The sequence below is a fragment of the Sebastes fasciatus genome, chromosome 8 (genome assembly GCF_043250625.1).
Source record: "Sebastes fasciatus isolate fSebFas1 chromosome 8, fSebFas1.pri, whole genome shotgun sequence".
Lineage (NCBI taxonomy): Eukaryota > Metazoa > Chordata > Actinopteri > Perciformes > Sebastidae > Sebastes > Sebastes fasciatus.
This window is the reverse complement of record NC_133802.1, coordinates 19,847,333-19,864,322: the sequence shown is the minus strand read 5'-3', so window position 1 is coordinate 19,864,322 and position 16,990 is coordinate 19,847,333. Positions and strand designations below refer to the sequence as shown.

General features: G+C 39.7%; 1 protein-coding gene across 1 annotated transcript; it reads left to right on the top strand.

Moving 5' to 3' along the window:
* Positions 1-449: 449 nt before the first annotated feature.
* On the top strand, positions 450-16,406 carry LOC141771974 (deoxynucleoside triphosphate triphosphohydrolase SAMHD1-like). The gene is made up of 16 exons (XM_074642526.1): positions 450-455; positions 787-947; positions 1,184-1,299; positions 1,952-2,034; positions 2,986-3,138; positions 3,893-3,993; positions 4,191-4,299; positions 6,410-6,501; positions 6,630-6,745; positions 9,641-9,783; positions 10,598-10,672; positions 10,770-10,862; positions 10,989-11,093; positions 11,216-11,350; positions 13,258-13,352; positions 14,591-16,406. Exons 1-14 carry the CDS (start codon positions 450-452, stop codon positions 11,342-11,344), a joined length of 1,482 nt encoding a protein of 493 aa, XP_074498627.1. The 3' UTR covers positions 11,345-11,350; positions 13,258-13,352; positions 14,591-16,406.
* Positions 16,407-16,990: the final 584 nt, after the last annotated feature.

The window sequence follows — 16,990 nt, the reverse complement described above, 5'->3', positions numbered from 1 at the left end:
GACTTGATCTGAGGTCACATAGCTCCTTTAAGACCCCATCTAGTCTTTTGTTGAAGGAGTCCATGATCATTTCAAGTCCTTGTCAAAACACTTCTGTGATTCTATTTGATGGATTGTCTCAAGCCCAAGCTCTCAGGAAAGCATGTTGGCAGCCATCTCGGAGCATCTTTATAAAATTTGACACCTTTACTGCCATAAAAAAGATATAAACAAATATATTATGTTTAATCGAACATCACACTACATTTCCAGGGCTGGAGAGATAAGGGAGACTAAACAGAGGAAAGCTGCAAAGCTTGTGGAATAAACAACAAAGGAGTGTGGAAGATGCCAGGGTTAGTGAAAGATCCTACACAACCCCAAAGTCCAGATTATGTATGTTTACTGTCTATTGTTGAGTTCGTGGCCAGTCTATAGCAAAAGATGATGAGACGTGGGAGGTATGGAAAATGAAGGTGAGACAGATTGCAGTATGAAATGAAGAAAAACTAGTTCACCAACCAGGAGAACTGGGAGCGTTTTTTGTTTTTACTGGTACTCCTTTTGAGATAAATAGGTGTGTCCAATGTTTGTTCTACCAGGTGCTCGATGATCCTGTCGGCATGTTTAAAGCCATTCCTTTGAAGCTTTGGCTTCATGTTTGGGCTCACTGGGCCCAAATATTTTCATATTTTCATATTTTTATCCTCTAGCTAACTCGCACAGCCCTCAGGAGAACTGGAGCTGGTTTTACTGGTTCTCTTTTGGGTCATAATTGAACTGTGTTTTGGTTCTATCTTCTGCTAGGTGTTTAATGATCCCATCCACGGCTCGGTGGAGTTACACCCACTTCTCATCAAAATCATTGACACACCTCAGTTCCAGAGACTACGATACATCAAGCAGCTTGGAGGGGCCTACTTTGTGTACCCTGGAGCATCCCACAACCGCTTTGAACACTCAATTGGGTATGTCCATATGTTATCAAATAGTTTATGTTTTAAGGTAATCACTAGCGAAATTCAGCAAAGACTGGTTTGTCGTAAATCACCTAATAAAATCAATAAAACCAAAGTAAACACACTGCATACCGTAGTATAGATATAATAAAAGTTCATATTTCCAGTTTTGCAGAAGGATAGTTGTGTGGTAATTGTGTAATGAGTTTTTGTTGTTGTTGTTGTGTGCTGTATGTGCTGTAAAGGGTGGCACACTTAGCAGGAGAACTTGCAAAAGCTCTGCAAACAAGGCAGCCGAAACTCAAAATCACTGACAGGGACATCCTTTGTGTGCAGATTGCTGGTCTTTGCCATGACTTGGGTGAGTGATATGCACCTTTTCACTATGACATGTAGTAGGTTTTAAGGGTTGTGCAATGATTCGTATGTTCACATAAAAATGTACAATGTATGTTTAACTACTGTTAGCTGTGAGCTACTACCAGTTAAAACTCAACAGATCATTCAGATTTGATGCCTAACATGCAGGAAAGTTGAAAGATTATGCCTTTTGACCTACTGGGAGGGCCTTTAATGTGAAATATTAAATATTTATAAGTGCAATAATCATTTAAATACACAATAACAGCGCACATTTTCAGACAGTCTCTCCTGGAAGGCTTTTAGTGTTGCAGTCGTTGCATACACAAAAAGTGACTCGCTCCTTCACTCGATCACTACTAACAAAATAGACACTCAATGGTTTCATCTATAGTGGGCAGAGCTGAGTATGGCACGACTACTGGTATATTGTTGTATTGATGAAAATAATGCTGTGAAAATGTACCTCATCCCAAGTTCATCAAAACAACAAATAAACAGGAGGGAGTGTTGAATTTACATTAACAGCAAACAAACAAAACAGGCCTGCTAAGATATACTAGATCTACAAATGGCTCACTTCACCGTTTACGTTAGTTCACTTTACACACAATCATCATTAGGTTAACTTATATTTATTTCTCCATATTTAGGACATGGGCCCTTTTCCCATCTGTTTGATCAGATGTTCATTCCCATGACACGTCCACCAGGTGACAAAACGGAAAAGTGGACGGTAAGAAATTATTTTTTCTGTTGTCTGTAATGTGTGACATAATAACCAACCACAAAAATGAAGCATGTATAAAAAACACAACCAGGAGCTGCTTTAATGACACAAGTCTCTGCTGCCTACTAACCGAGAGTTTAAAGTGCTCCTCCAAGCTTTGAATATTCGCTGTTGATTGATAGCCCTATTTGCTGTGCAACACTTATGTGAAGTTGCAGGACTGTTTTATCTTCAGTGAATGATAATACTTAATCCGTGAATCGCTAGCTTCATCAGTGAAGCAAGCGATTCATATGACTACCCAGTGCTAGTTGTTATAATCGTTGTTGTTATAATTGTTGTGCTGACATCTACATATCAGGTAAGTGCAAAGCTTCTTGTTTGTATGCTTTACTCACAGGTGCGTGAATTATCCTGGATATGAAGCGTTCATATTGCAAAATAATACAGTGATTTATAGTGATCATGTCTGTCTGTGTCAAATTGATCACTATAAGCAGATGATTATTATAACCCATTTTTTGCTTTTTGATTTGCCCCAAACTGTATGTGATTAACATAAAGTGGGCATGTCTGTAAAGGAGACACTCGTGGGTACCCATAGAACCCATTTTCATTCACAAACAGTATCTTGAGGTCAGAGGTAAAGGGACCCCTTTGACACACACCAACATCCTGTGGGTCACTCTTAATGTATGGGGAGAGTAGTAGAGATGAAGAGGTTAAAGATCTGGATTAGGGGCAGCAGGGAGAAGCAGGCCGTATGCACTACAAGGCACCCAGTCGGCATGTAAGTTATGGCCACAGACCTGTCGTCTAGCAAATGTGAGACATAAGACAAGCATTCACATTCTGTTTATCCTGTAGAGATGGGCTCTTTCTACTTGAGCAGTGAGGCATTGTTTTTTCATTTTAAATTCTTGTATTAATATATTATTGATTCGGTGTATCTTACAGCATGAGGAAGCCTCTGTAGAGATGTTTGACCACATGGTGGAAAGTAATGGCCTGAAGGTCGAGATGAAGAAATATCTCCTGGAGCTGCCCAAGGACACTGACTTCATCAAACAGATGATTGAAGGACTGCCTGAAAGAGCTCAAGGCCAGAAGGTACTGGACATTAAAGCTGAATTACGCAGATTGGAGCAAATATGATTAAAAACATTTTTATAAAACGGTCACTATATCCTTGAAACAGGTAACCTGAAAAAAATCATGTGCCTCTGTGTCCTCCGGTGCTCCTTACTGCATCTGCAAGATTTCATAGACCGGAGAAAAACAAGCAGTCAGAGCTGACCTGAGATCTGCTGTCAAGCTGCTGTCTATTAGAGCAAGCTGTCAATCACTCGCGAACTCCGACCAAACGGTCAAACTAGGCAGCGCTGATCAAATATGAATCAATATGTTCCGTTAATGCCTATTTCTCGCCTCAAATGTGTTCAGAATCATCTTGTAGTGCACAGTTTAGCTGTAAAATGAGAAAGTTTGTGACCTTGCAGCCATGTTGAGATCAGGTTGAGATGGCTTGAAGAACTGCAAGTACCGGTCACATGACCGGAGCACAGCCAATAGGAACGCTCTCTCTCTGAAATGACCTGTTATTGGTTAAAGTCTCCTGTAACGGGCTAGATTTTCTAAAGCCTGAAAACAGAGCCATGAGGAGGTGCAGAAGTCTAGTTATCGCTCAGATCACTTGAATTACAATATGCTGAAAGGTTATTATGGAATTTTTGCCCAATGATGCCAAAAATATACTGCCTACTGCCATTTTAATAAAGCCTGTGTGAATTGTGTGAAATCAGTATCATCATCATTGCTACAGCAGCCAATGTCTAATGCCACTGTTGTGCTGTCATCTCCACAGTGGCCAGGTAAAGGCCGTGATGAAGAGAAGTCCTTCCTCTATGAAATCGTGGCCAACAATCACAATAAAATTGATGTGGACAAGTTTGACTACTTTGCCAGGTGGGGCTTGTTGAACAGCTACTATACAATTAACTATTTGGTGCAGAGTGATGAGCACCGATGTATTATTTCCCCCGAACAATTACAATATTCTCCGGATTATTTCAACAATATGCAGCATTCTCCCGGGTGACTTGCTTAGTTTTTCGTAATAAGCCCAGTTTCTTAACACATTTCTTCACTCTGTCTCTTCTCAGGGACTCCTACTACCTGGGCATCAAGGTCAACTTTGACCATCACCGCTTCATAAAGTTTGCCAGGGTGTGTGAGGTGGACGGGCAGATGCACATCTGCACTAGAGACAAGGTGCCGACTTTACTACGTCTTCTTTTTTGATCAGCATTTAAAATAGCAATACTTTTCAGGGTCTAACAATAAGGGTTGCCTGATGATCCGGGGCCAGTAAATACATCAGCCAGCTGCTCGATCAGGCCAGTGCTTGAAAAATTGAGCGTTGAAAGGCAAAAGGACATTCTTGCATCTTGGAGAAAAAATCATACAACTGAGAATGATGACTTGTGTTACATGAGTAGCATAGCTCCTTTAATAGCTCAATGCGTAGTGAGTGTGTGGTCGAGCAAGAGAGAGAGAGTGACAGTGGCTGTGCTCAGAGAGGTGTTAGCGATCAGATCGGAGACGAAACAGTAAAGTTGTGGTAGTAAATGTACAGTGTACATCACCTTTTGTGTGCATGTCAAAACAAATTCATGCATGTATCTGAATGTGTGATTTTGTGAAAACAAAAAAAAACATGAAGAAGAGGAAGAAAGAAGAAGGCATACTTCATGGATCCCCTGAGGAGAAATTCAGTTTTTTCCCTCTGTTGTTATTTTTTACACATTATACACAGGCCAGAAATACATACACACATGCACAAACAGGACCTATACACATGCATTAATGGAGAGATGTCAGAGCGAGGGCCGGGGACTGCCCGTGAAAGGCGCCCCAAGCAGTTGGGAGTTTGGTGCCTTGCTCAAGGGCTCGGCAGTGCCCAAGAGGCAACTGGCACCTCTCCAGCTACCAGTCCACACTCACTACTCAGATATGCATTTGCATGTGTAAAAAGTATATTATGTAGAAATATTTTGTGTATTTGTAATTAAAATGTGTGCAGGAATATTTTCAACAGTGAGGTTTCACGAAGTCTGAGAGATGGACAGACAAATTTCCTTTCTGTGTATTCAACCCTGAAATTACAAGCTACAAGCAAGAAGTTTGACTCTGTTTTTACGCCTGAGCTGACTAGCCAATCAGCATGGATATAGAAACTTCATTGGCCGCTGTTGTATTTTGCGCCTATGCGTCTCCGTGTCCACTATATTGGAGCAGCCAAGATCCGCTAGTAAACAAATACAATGTGTATCGGCAGATGCAGACTTCTCCACAAAATCGACCGTAACTCGCTTAAAGCTGAAGTAGGCAGATTGGAGCAAATATGATTAAATAAAATATTTTATAACACGGTCGCTATATCCTGAAAGTAGTACATGAAACAGGTAACCTGAAAAAAGTCATGTGCCTCTGTGTCCTCCGGTGTTCCTAACGGCATCTGCAAGATTTCACTTACCGGAGGAAAACAAGCAGTCAGAGCTGATCTGAGGTCCGCTGTCCAGCTGCTGTCCATGAGAGCCGGCCGTCAATCACTCGTGAACTCCGACCTAACGGTCAAACTCGGCCGCGCTGATCAAATATGGATCAATATTATGTTACGTTAATGCCTATTTCTCGCCTCAAATGTTTTCAGAATCATCTTGTAGTGCACGGTTTAGCTGTAAAATAAGAAAGTTTGTGACGCCGCCGCCATTGTAAAATCAGGTGAAGTTATGCCAAGTACCGGTCACATGACCGGAGCACAGCCAATAGGAACGCTCTCTCAATGAAATAACCTGTGATTGGTCAAAGTCTCCCGTCACGGGCTAGATTTTTTAAAGCCTGAAATCAGAGCCATGAGGAGGTGCAGAAGTCTAGTTATCGCTCAGATCACTTGAATAACAATATGCTGAAAGGTTTTTATGGATTTTTTTGCCCAATGATGCCAAAAAATATACTGCCTACTACCACTTTGATTCTGAAAAGACTTTCATGAAATTTCGGTTGATATAAACATGAGAAATTGAACATGATACTGGTTACTTACTGTAATTAAATTCTGTTACTTGAGCGGATCTAATCAGCTCTATACCAAAACATTAACCTTCTGAAAAGCCAGAACTTCCTCTGGGACATGCAGGCTCCGATCTATGAATAGGCAACATCCCACCTCGCACAAAATATTTCTGCAGCTGCAAAACATTATTACACATTCACAAACTTGAATGTGTGAGAATGTATTATATTAATGACTCGTATTTACTTCCATATGTACCCTGCATTTACATGATTAGTTGTAACTTACAGATAATTCTTTTAACAGGAGTTGGACAATCTGTATGAAATGTTCCACACAAGGTGCTGTCTCCACAGAAGAGCCTACCAGCACAAAGTGACCACTATCATACAGCATATGTGAGTACCCTCCCTTCCCTAGTTGGTACTGCAACAGCATTTACCTTTGTCTGCTGTAGCTTATTTCATTTGCTTATAATTCAGTCTCTTGTATGGTATGCATAAAAGTGATAATATGTTGTATCCAGGATCGCAGAGGCCTTTTTAAAAGCAGACCACCACATCCCGATTGAAGGCTCAGAGGGGGAGATGTTCACTCTCTCCACAGCCATATTTGACATGGTGGCCTACACCAAGCTGACAGGTCTGTAGAAACCACCGTGTGCTATGAGCTTGTGTTTTAACATTAAGACACAGGGAGGAGTGGGCAGGATACATGAACCACCATCTGTACCATGTTTAACAAAAACTTCATGTTTAAAACTGTCTAAACATCAGTATTATCAACCGTGTTTTGTTTGTTTGCTTTTTTTTTTGCTGTTTTAGTTTTTTATATAAACAATGATATAAACAACTGATAATTTTCTGAATTATTCTAAGGATGTTCGGTACTGGATGGCTCAGTTACTTACCTGCAAACAAAGTCGCACAGTCGCCGCACTGCTAGCATATTAAAGCATTAGTGAGGATCTGAGGAACTATAAATCAAAGCGTAAGCCATTAGTCAACCATAAAGCCAGCTTTACTTGTACACTTTAGCAATTTAGTTACAACAATAACAGCTTAGCTAGCTCGCTCACCACTATTCATAAACTAATATGAACACATGGATGAATCGTTTTTCTGACCCATGAGCTCGATAAAGATCGTCTTTATGGACTCTCATTCACGCCGCTCTAAAAAGTCAGAATCCTCACTATGATCCATGTAGAAGACATGGAAACAAAGAAACAGCATTGTTCCTGTGTTGCAGTGTAGAGCTAGTTAAGTATGATAAGGAACTAGAATCAACGCCTCAAGGTTGTATGCCTCCACCAACCTGTCAAGTTGCAGTTTACATCCATGCCTGTCCAAAATGTCATTTTATCCTATTAGACATTTGTGTAAAATTGTCATAATTACCATATGAATTCTTGAGTTATGGCCAAAAATGTGTTTTGTGAGGTCACAGTGCCCTTTGACCAACAAAATCGAATCAGTTCATCCTTGATACCAAGTGGATGTTTGTCCCAAAGTTGAAGAAATTCCCTCCAGGTCTTCCTGAGATATCACGTTCACGAGAATGGACTGGACGAATGTACAGACGGACGGACAACCAGAAAAAAACTAAAAATGGAAGATCATAACATAACCCTGTTGCTACATACTTGGATTTGTAAGACAGGGATTAGGTTTAGGCATTATTGTTTGTATTTTCAAATAGTACGTTTTTACTTCGAACATCAAAAATAAAAAAAAAGATTTTAGGATATTAACTAACCAGTGTGTTTTCTGGGGTAACGAGATTGGCTGGGAGTTGACTTTTGCACTTGTGATTTTGGTTTTGTAAAGGCTAAATAAAGACACAACCCTCCAAACTCTAGATGCCGAGTAATCTCTCGCCCTTTAATGCCCCATGCACATCGCTTCAGCATGGGGAGAAATCCTAAACTTGCCGTGCCTGGTTACGGTTGCTTAGTTACGATTGGACTATTGGGTTGAACAAATGGTCAATTAAAATTTCGAAAGCATCTGTTTTTGATAATGCACATATTAAATGATGAATGGCAACCAGTCCTGTAAATTACAAAGATGTAATGAGTGATAATATACATTCCAGATTAAGCTAGCTTTTATCAAGCATGTTTATATAAAATGAATGTTAAAGTAATAGTAGTAGTTTTATAGTAATCATAAATATGAACAAATTAGGGCTGTCAATCGATTAAATTATTTAATCGCGATTAATCCAATGATTGTCCAGAGCTAATCGCAAATTAATCACATTTTGTATCTGTTCAAAATTAACCTTAAAGGGAAATTTGTTAAGTATTTAATACTCTTATCAACAAATATGCCTGCTTTATGCAAATGTATGTATATATTTATTATTGGAAATCAATTAACAACACAAAACAATGACAAATACTGTACAGAAACTCTCACAGGTACTGTATTTAGCATAAAAAATGTATGCTCAGTACCTAGGGAACATTGAGGAGGTTGTGCATGGAGCAGATAGATATCTGGCAAAAATTCTGCTTATAGCCAGCGAAAAAGCTAACAAGAAACTGGTATAAAGCGGAACCTCCGGGGAAAGATCACTGGTTTGAGATTGTCCGTGGTAGCTTTTCAATGGAAAAACTGATGTACCAACTAAAATTAAAAGCAATATCTTCGACAAGAACTGGGGAAAATGGATAATTTACATGAAGCATGTGTTGTTGGAGAATATATACATGTTTAACTGCCCCTGACAACTGTTACCCCTCCTGACAACTACTAAGTGTTGTATTGGTTGTTGAATTCTGTATAGATTATCATGATGTTCAGCCCAGGGCTGAAAATGCGAAATAAATATCAAAGTTAAAAAAAAAAAAAAATTATGCTCAAATCCATAACATGGCAAACTGAGGCCCAACAGGAAACAACACCTGTCAGTGTCACAGTGTGTTGACTTGACTATGACTTGCCCCATCCTGCACGTGATCATCATAAAGTGGGCATGTCTGTAAAGAGGAGACTCGTGGGTACCCATAGAACCCATTTTCGTCCACATATCTTGAAGTCAAAGTCAAGGGACCCCTTTGGCCATGACAGTTTTGCCTCGCCAAACATTAGCACAAGTTTGCAGCGTTATTTAACCTCCTTCGCGACAAGCTAGTATGACCTGTTTGGTACCAATGGATGGATTCCTTAGTTTTTCTAGTTTCATAAGATACCAGTATCTTCACAAAACTGACCCGCTACAAGCTCCGAAAGATCGAATAGCATTAGTTATTAGCTGATACAATTAGCGTTAACTTATAGTTAATGCGTTAAAGAAATTAGTGGCGTTAAAACAAATTTGTGTTATCGTGTTAACTTTGACAGCCTTAAAAAAAACACTACACTTTTTAAGAACAATTTAAATAATTTTGTCACATTTTGCTTAATTTTGTGAGTTATGCCTCTCAGTTTAGTTATTTATTTGTGTAATATTATCAATGATGTGGTAACATTTTCTTTGGTTTGTTCTAACTCATCTGTCTTCCACTATGTTTCTCTGTTTGTCCTGTAGATGCATATGTGTTTGAACAAATACTCCACTCTACCGACGACGAGCTGAATGAGGCGAGGAAGATTCTAGAAAAAATCACCAAACGACAACTCTATAAGTTTCTGGGCGAAACCCAGGCAGATGAAACCAAGAGCGTCGAAGAGGTCTGTGTGTTTGTGTCTTTGTATGGCTGAATAAGTAAGTTCTGCAAAATATAATTTCTCGAAAGAACTACAGGTGTCTGGGTGAAACGAAGCCTCAGCCAAGCCTCACCAAGGTGTGCAGTAATGTCTTTGTGGTGCCATTTACATATTTTTGTTACTGTCGTCAATGGAACGAGTATGCTGAGTGATTTATAGCTCATAAATACTTAACAGCTGTGGAGGAGATAGAGTAGAGCGAGGTTGGGTGTTCGACCCCCGGCTCCTCCTGTCCATATGTCAAAGTGTCCCATGTTGTTCCTGATGGTTAGGCCAGCGCCTGCAGCAGCTTTGATGCCATTAATGTGTCAGTGTGTGAATAGTAAACTTCTTTGTCAGTGCAGTCTATTTACATGTTAACATTATTCCCAAGCTGCAGTGCTGATAATCCTTATTTTATGATTGCGATGTTATCTGACAAATTCAGCTTGAATACTGGTAAACAACAACACCTGTGGTGTGTGACCAGTTATGTAGACATTTAAAAAGAGAGATCACAGAGAAACTTAGAGGCAACAGAAACTTTTTCTTAATTTTACTGCCACACAGCCACCTGACAACTGGGCAAGCTTACATCTTTTTTTTGCAAAAGCTTTGTTTTCCAAAACACAGTAAAAATATCTATATTACGATTATACTCTCTGGAGAAAAACACTGTTTTGGTGTGGACAGAGAGCCAAAACTGAGAAACAAAGATGTTGATTGTGTGTTTTTAAAATGTAACTGCTTAATGTGGGCGTGTTCTTACTGTGCGTTATCTTTTTCTCCTCTCTCCCAGCTAAAGGAAATATGGAAAGAGAAATTGGCCCTCCCTGAGGAGGATGGGCTGAAAGCAGACAACTTTAAAGATCTGGTGAGTTTTAGTCCAATTATTTGTACTTCCCTTTTCACAATCTTGGCATTTGTTTGATTATCCTTACTGTGCGTTATCTTTTTCTCCTCTCTCCCAGCTAAAGAAAATGATTCCCCGTTGGAAAGAGGAATTGGCTCAGCCCATCCTCCCTGAGGAGGACGGGCTGACAGCAGACGACTTTGTAGTTCTGGTGAGTTTTAGTCCAATTATTTGTACTTCATTTGTTTGATTATTTGTAAGATGTTGCCTACCTCTGTTGTGGCATCATTTACTTGAGAATATAAAAACAGGCTTCTCTCTCACCCTTCTCTTTCAGGTCATTACTATGGACTATGGGATGAAAGACAAGAACCCCATCGATAAGATGCGTTTCTACAAAAAGGAAGACGACAAAAAAGCATTCAAGATCCTGGAAAGCAAGGTCAGAACTAAATAACAGTTTTAATGTTACTCTTTTGTTGCAATAGCTTGTGTGTATTTCTTCGTAAGGCAACCTCAGTTATGTCATTATTCTAAAATTTTTGCTGCTGTCATTCTTGTCAGAAGTCCAAGCTTTACCCAAAGTGCTTTTCTGAGACGCTGATCAGGGTTTACTACAGGAAGACTGATGACGAGAGTCTGAAGGCAGCCAAGGAGCACTACGACAATTGGGAGCAAAACGTCTGGCCATAACCTCTGGTAATCATTTTATATCTAAGCTGTTAAATATAGTATGTGTATATGAGATAGATAGATAGATAGATAGATAGATAGATAGATAGATAGATAGATAGATAGATAGATAGATAGATAGATAGGCAGGCTTTGTTGAATATTCGATTCTGATTGGTCAATCATGGCGTTCTACGGTCTGTTATTACGTGCCGTTGCTATGGACACAGTTCTGATGTCGCAAAATGTACCAAACACTTCCAACACCGTAGCATTGTGAAACTATAGGAAATATACAAGAAAATACATTTACTATTTATACAAATGACACCAACACAATCTACAGTTTCACATGATTAAATATGATTAATACAATTAGCAGTGCAAAAGGTGATTAAATTACAACTATAAATACATACAAATAAAATGATGTTCTGAACAGAAATCACACTGAAGAAATCACTGATTCATCACCATCACCCATCAAATAACTTTCAGTAAGGTAGCAAACCCAAAATACCGTTAAACAAAGAAAGAATCAGCTGAGTATTTGACGACGCTACATGCAACGCAAACAAATGAAACAGAAATGTTTGAATCAATCAATCAACTCGCACCTATGATTGTACCAGTGGCGGCTGGTAGAAATTGTTCTAGGTAGGGCTGTGCCACATCCAATCAATTTGGATGTGCGATGTTCACTCGGCTTAGCAGGGCTAGCTTGACAGAGAGACAGTTTCCTTACTTTTTCCGACAGGTGCTTCATATCCCTCACTCCCGTTGTTGTCCATGCTGGATCCGTCCCCATCGTTTTAAAGAGCAAGCACAGAAAGCAAAATAACGCATTAGCATGCCCGCATCCAGCTAGCCAGGTCTTTCTGGTGTAGCAGCTACGACAAAAGCCTCTCATACACTTCTTCCCTTTTTCACTTGCCTGCTGTTTTATTACCAGGTCGGGTTGATCTGGGCCCGTCTCCTTCACCTGTAGTTTATCCGTCAAATTTCTTCTCTGACACGGCTCCAGGAGGAGAGATTTTACCGAGTTAGGGTTCGGTCTTGGAGTAGTGGTCACGGTCACTATTGTAATAGTTAAAATGGCGGCCGCAGAGACCGCAGAGAGCAGTCCTGACTTTAGCAGTAGCTGACTGCTTGGGGCCAGAGCTGGACCGGCCATCTGGCATACCGGGCATTTTCCCGATGGCCCGACGTCCTTTTGTGCCGATGTATGTATTTTTTATTTTTTTTTGGGCCCATAAATCAGGTAAATCGGCCCATTTATTTTCCTTAATTGACACTCGGCTGGTCAAATCGCTCTGTGCCGGGCGGCCACAGTGAGGAGGAGAGGGAGAGAGATGAAGAAGGGAGTGTAGAGGTTATTTGAGGTTTTTTGAGACCTCAAAAAATCCTCCTTATTTTTGAGGTCTCAAGGTTGGCAACTATGCAAAACAACCACATTTGAAGGGATTTCCTTTAACAGAGCCTTCAACAAATCGTGGTATACACAGCACAAGTGGCCGGGGATGGGGCCGGTCTGGGCTAAAATGCCAGGGCTGATCTGTCTAGCCCTTCTTGGGGCGATAAAATAATCGCCCCTCTCTTATTAGATTTGAGGACGCTGATTGGCTAAATTTAATGTTATACGTTCATAGCTTGAATCAGCTATTGGCTAAGCTGCTTCACAGACCCACCTGCTGTGGGCGATTTCTCCGTCGCCCAAGAGCTGAACTTCAGACATACAGACAGCCAGAGGGGAGTCAGGGGACGTGAAGGAAAACCATATATTTTGCACAGATGATTTTTCTATCATATTTTACTGGGTTCATTCCATATTTTAAACACACAAATATTGACAATTTGTATAATTTATTATTATTATTAGTAGTAGTAGTAATAGTAGTAGTAATGTTTTTTTTGTGTGTGGCTGTCTGGCTCAGGGGGTGCGGCGCCCTAGCGCCACTGGACCTGTAGCAAAAGCAAGGAGGCTCAACGTCATTCTGCTGACCAAGGGTGTTAATCAAAAGATTTACATGTAGTTTCTCTCATTCTTCTCCCGATTCACTGACGTTTCCTTTTCTCCCGATTTACTGGCGTTTCTCCCTCCGTGCGTGCATGTTTTTCTTTGCCGTTCGCCAATCGCCACGTTAACAACAAAATACGGCAGGTCGTAAATTAAAGGGGGTGACCTGGTCCCTTCTGCATGGGCTATGACTGACATAACAAGGGGGGTATCTGCCACATTGTGGAAAGTACAGGGAAACTGCATAGGTTTGAGTTGTCACAATTCAAATTAATAAAATAAATAACTACAACCAGCAACAAACAAATACTTATAAAAGGAAATGGATAATAATACATATGAACCAGTTACATTGCAATAGGGAGTAATGTCTGATCTCTGAAGTTCTAATTAACGGCCAGTTACAATGGGAGTGGGCAAATATGCTTGCTTTATGCAAATGTATGTATATATTTATTATTGGAAATCAATTAACAACACAAAACAATGACAAATATTGTCCAGAAACCCTCACAGGTACTGTATTTAGTATTAAAAATATGCTAGGATGACTGGTTGGTACCAGTGGATTCCTTAGGTTTTCTAGTTTGATATGATACCAGTATCTTCACTCTAGCTTTAAAACTGAGACCGTTACAACCACCGAAAAATCGATTGCGTTAAAGAAACTAGTGGCGAGGTTCTATTAAATGGCAGTGATAGTATATCATATGTATTATGTTATGAGTATTAGGATATGAGTATCAGTAGTAGCAGGGATGGGGCGATTGTTTATGTCACATCTTGTCAGAGCTCCAGGATACAATTGCAGTTCAGCTGCTCTCTGATCTTGGATCTGGAGTTAGTGCAGTCTAGGGCTGGTGCTAATGATTAGTTTCTCTATTAATCGACTATATAGTTTGGTATTTTCTATTACATCTATGGATGTAAGAAGATAGAAAAAAAAATGCCTGTAACAATTTACTAAAGCCCAAGGTGGCATATAGCTTGTTTTATCCAACCAATGGTCCATCACTGTCACATAAGACAAAGGAGCAAATCCTCACAAGTGAGAAGCTGGATCGAGGCAATGTTTGAATGATTAATTGTTTATCAAACTAGATGCCGATTCATTTTCTGTCGATCGACTAATCATTTCAGTTCCAGTGCAGTTTAGTCCCTGCTTCAGTAATGACGAATTGCATCTTTCACTCTGCACTTCTCTCGTTACTGATACTAATGATACTAATGCACTTTTGTTTTCTTTACAGGCAGCAAGAGACACAGTAACACCGGAGCTCACCCCTGGGGAAAATGTAGAAAACGATTTATCTGACTAATTTGTCTTGGAAGATGGAGATAAAAACTGAAAAAAGAGAGAAAACACTCCCTGATACCAATTGGTTCATTATGATTGAAAATTATTCGGCCATATACTCTTTTTTGTTTTTTTAGAGCCGTTTAATATTATACACATAGCTTTGTTTGAGTTTGATCATGTTTAATCAGCTTTACTTTAGACTCTCTTCTCCATCTGCAGCTTTATATGTCACATTTAAAACTGAATCATTGTTTAATGCCATTATGGGTATCAAAAGCATGTCATTGTGTAATTCTGTTGTGAACAAATCAATCATCATCATTCAATAGTCGGTCACATTTATTGTGTATTGTCTGTGTATAGACGAATCTGGCAAAATACTGAAAGTAACCAAGCTGCCATTACTGCGGTAGCATCTCCCTACAATACGCACAGGTTTGAATGCAAGTTGTCCTAAGAAGTTGTCCTACTTTTACCTTTACTTTCTATGTAACATTACTTTTGACAATGATGTCTAGGAGTTTGGGAAGAACCTGAGTTCTCAGAACGTTAACCTGACATGGTGAAACAAGTAACATCAGCTAAGTTAAAACTGCTTAGCTAGCGTAGCTAACGTTAGTGGGCTGCGGTGGTCCCACAGAATAAATTAACTCAATCAACTAACTGTGGCGTTATTGTGAAATATAATGCTCTAACTAGGGCACCCTAATGTCCATAAAGTAAATCTCATTAATCAGCCGGCATCACAAATAGAACAAGTACAAAGTGTCTGCTAACTGTTAACTGGTGACTCTCAGCCAAATGCACCATGGTTGCTCGTAGTGACGGCAGCTGTATCCTCATAAAAGCCTTCAATTTGACTTTAATACATCTTAAATACATAGTCATCTATGTTTATTATCTACGGAGACCATTTACATACGTTATGACATGTAACCACGGACACATTTGGCTGAAAGTCACCGGTTAACATGGTTAGCAGACAGTAGAGTCACTACGACTTGCCACCGCAGTAATGGCGCCGCTGCTAGATCGCAGAACACACAAAGCGGTCGCTGGATTCGTCTATTCCTTATGATCTGGGCAAGCTGTAAAACACTACCAACGTGTACTGGAGTTAAAGTGAACATTTAATTTGTGGTTAAGGGATTTGAAATATTTAGAGGTGTTTGGTTTTGATGTTAGTCGTGTGAATTAATGTGGTGATCTGATAAGATATTATTTTTAACTTTGAGTGATGTTTGATTAGTGGTTGTTTAGGTGTTTGTTGTGGTTCCAACTTGGTTATTTTACTGTACTTTGCTCACTTACTGCATTTATTGTTACTTTTTAAATTTGTATTTAAATGTCTTTTATTGGTGACATATTTTATTCTATCCTGTTTTAAATGCCTCCGGTCACGGCTGTCGCGGTCACCGAGGCATTATGTTTTGGGTTTGTCCTTCTGGACCATTATGTTGAACGTGATATCTCAGGAACGCGTGGAGGGAATTTCTTCAAATTTGGCTCAAGCATCGACTTGGACTCAAAGATGAGATGAATTGAATTTTGGTGGTCATAGGTCAAAGGTCACTGTGACCTCACAGACAAACTTTGGGTATCTTTGTGTTTTGTTAATTGTGTGAAAATGTATTAGATTGTTATGTTCTGGGGCTATAAAGGGAAACCTACTAAAGGATATTAGAACCTTTCAACTGTATTCCTATTGAGATGGGTTGATAACAGATAATGTCTGCTCTATTTGAAATAAAACTCTTTTCTCTTTGTTTTGTGTCCTCCTGCAGCTTAACTCATCCAACACCAGATGAAATCATACACTTGTTTTTCAGCTGTGATGATGATGTATTCACTAAATATTTCAACAAAGTCAAAGAAAAACCTTATGTGAACAAATTGTTAAAATGTTTATGAGCTCTGACAAAATAATGAGGTGATTCAAGGCACAGGATGTATGCACAGGATGTATGCAGAAACGCATCATCCTGGTGCAATACAGACACACATGCACACTCCAACATCCATCTATAAATAGCAATAAAGACATCTATTCATGCATATTACCTTATTGGAGCTGCAACAATTAACAAAAGTGTAGGTAACGTTTACAATTTGCCTGAAACTCTTTCACTTATTACACTTAAAGGGACTGTTTGTAACTTCTTACACGTATAAATCATTGCGGGTCGGTGTCCCATGCGCGCTCGCAAATGGCCACAGGATGACACTGTTGCTCAATTCTCAGAGGTTCCCTCTGTTGGTGTTCATCTCTGATTTTGATCCAGGTTTAGCACAAAACTTATGACCAAAAGATAAACAAGTATCTGAGCATATGGTGCAGCAGAGCACATGT